We start from the raw sequence: 384 nt of genomic DNA, 5'->3' as shown, positions 1-384 counted from the left end.
AGTTGAGCGACTGGACGCCCTCGGTGTACTTGAGGTCACATGAGCTGGCGGAGACACCCGCGATTGGTCAGGCAGAAGAGGGGGTGGGGTTTCGGCAAGAAGGGGCGGGGCTTACTTGAGCCACTCCTTGATGGGGTCGAGGGAGGCGACGGGGATGGCGTTGATCATGGTGTGGTTACCTTCTGGGCGTAGTCCTTGTAGACCACCACCATGTCGAAGTTCTTGAGGTGGAACTGGACCCGCTCAAAGTGGATCAGCTCCACCTCGTCCAGGGTGACCACAAAGGGCGGCTGGGACAGCAGAAGACATCTTGGGGGCGGGCCTTAAGGTGGGAGGGGCTGGGGGAGGGCAGGGGAAAAAAAGAACCACCCCCTCCCTGACGTT

At 60.7% G+C, this 384-nt stretch overlaps 1 protein-coding gene across 1 annotated transcript in view; it reads right to left on the bottom strand.

Annotated features, from left to right (window-relative positions):
- Positions 1-8: 8 nt before the first annotated feature.
- LOC104490341 (FACT complex subunit SPT16-like) overlaps positions 9-384 on the bottom strand; it is a gene marked incomplete at its 3' end in the record, with an annotated part of 4,391 nt that continues 4,015 nt past the window's right edge. The window contains 3 exon segments of the mRNA XM_010132611.1: positions 9-44; positions 116-174; positions 177-290. Of these exon segments, the coding sequence (XP_010130913.1) occupies positions 9-44; positions 116-174; positions 177-290 (209 nt within the window).

Source organism: Buceros rhinoceros, unplaced genomic scaffold (assembly GCF_000710305.1).
Source record: "Buceros rhinoceros silvestris isolate BGI_N320 unplaced genomic scaffold, ASM71030v1 scaffold30883, whole genome shotgun sequence".
Lineage (NCBI taxonomy): Eukaryota > Metazoa > Chordata > Aves > Bucerotiformes > Bucerotidae > Buceros > Buceros rhinoceros.
This window is presented reverse-complemented; position numbering and strand designations above follow the sequence as displayed.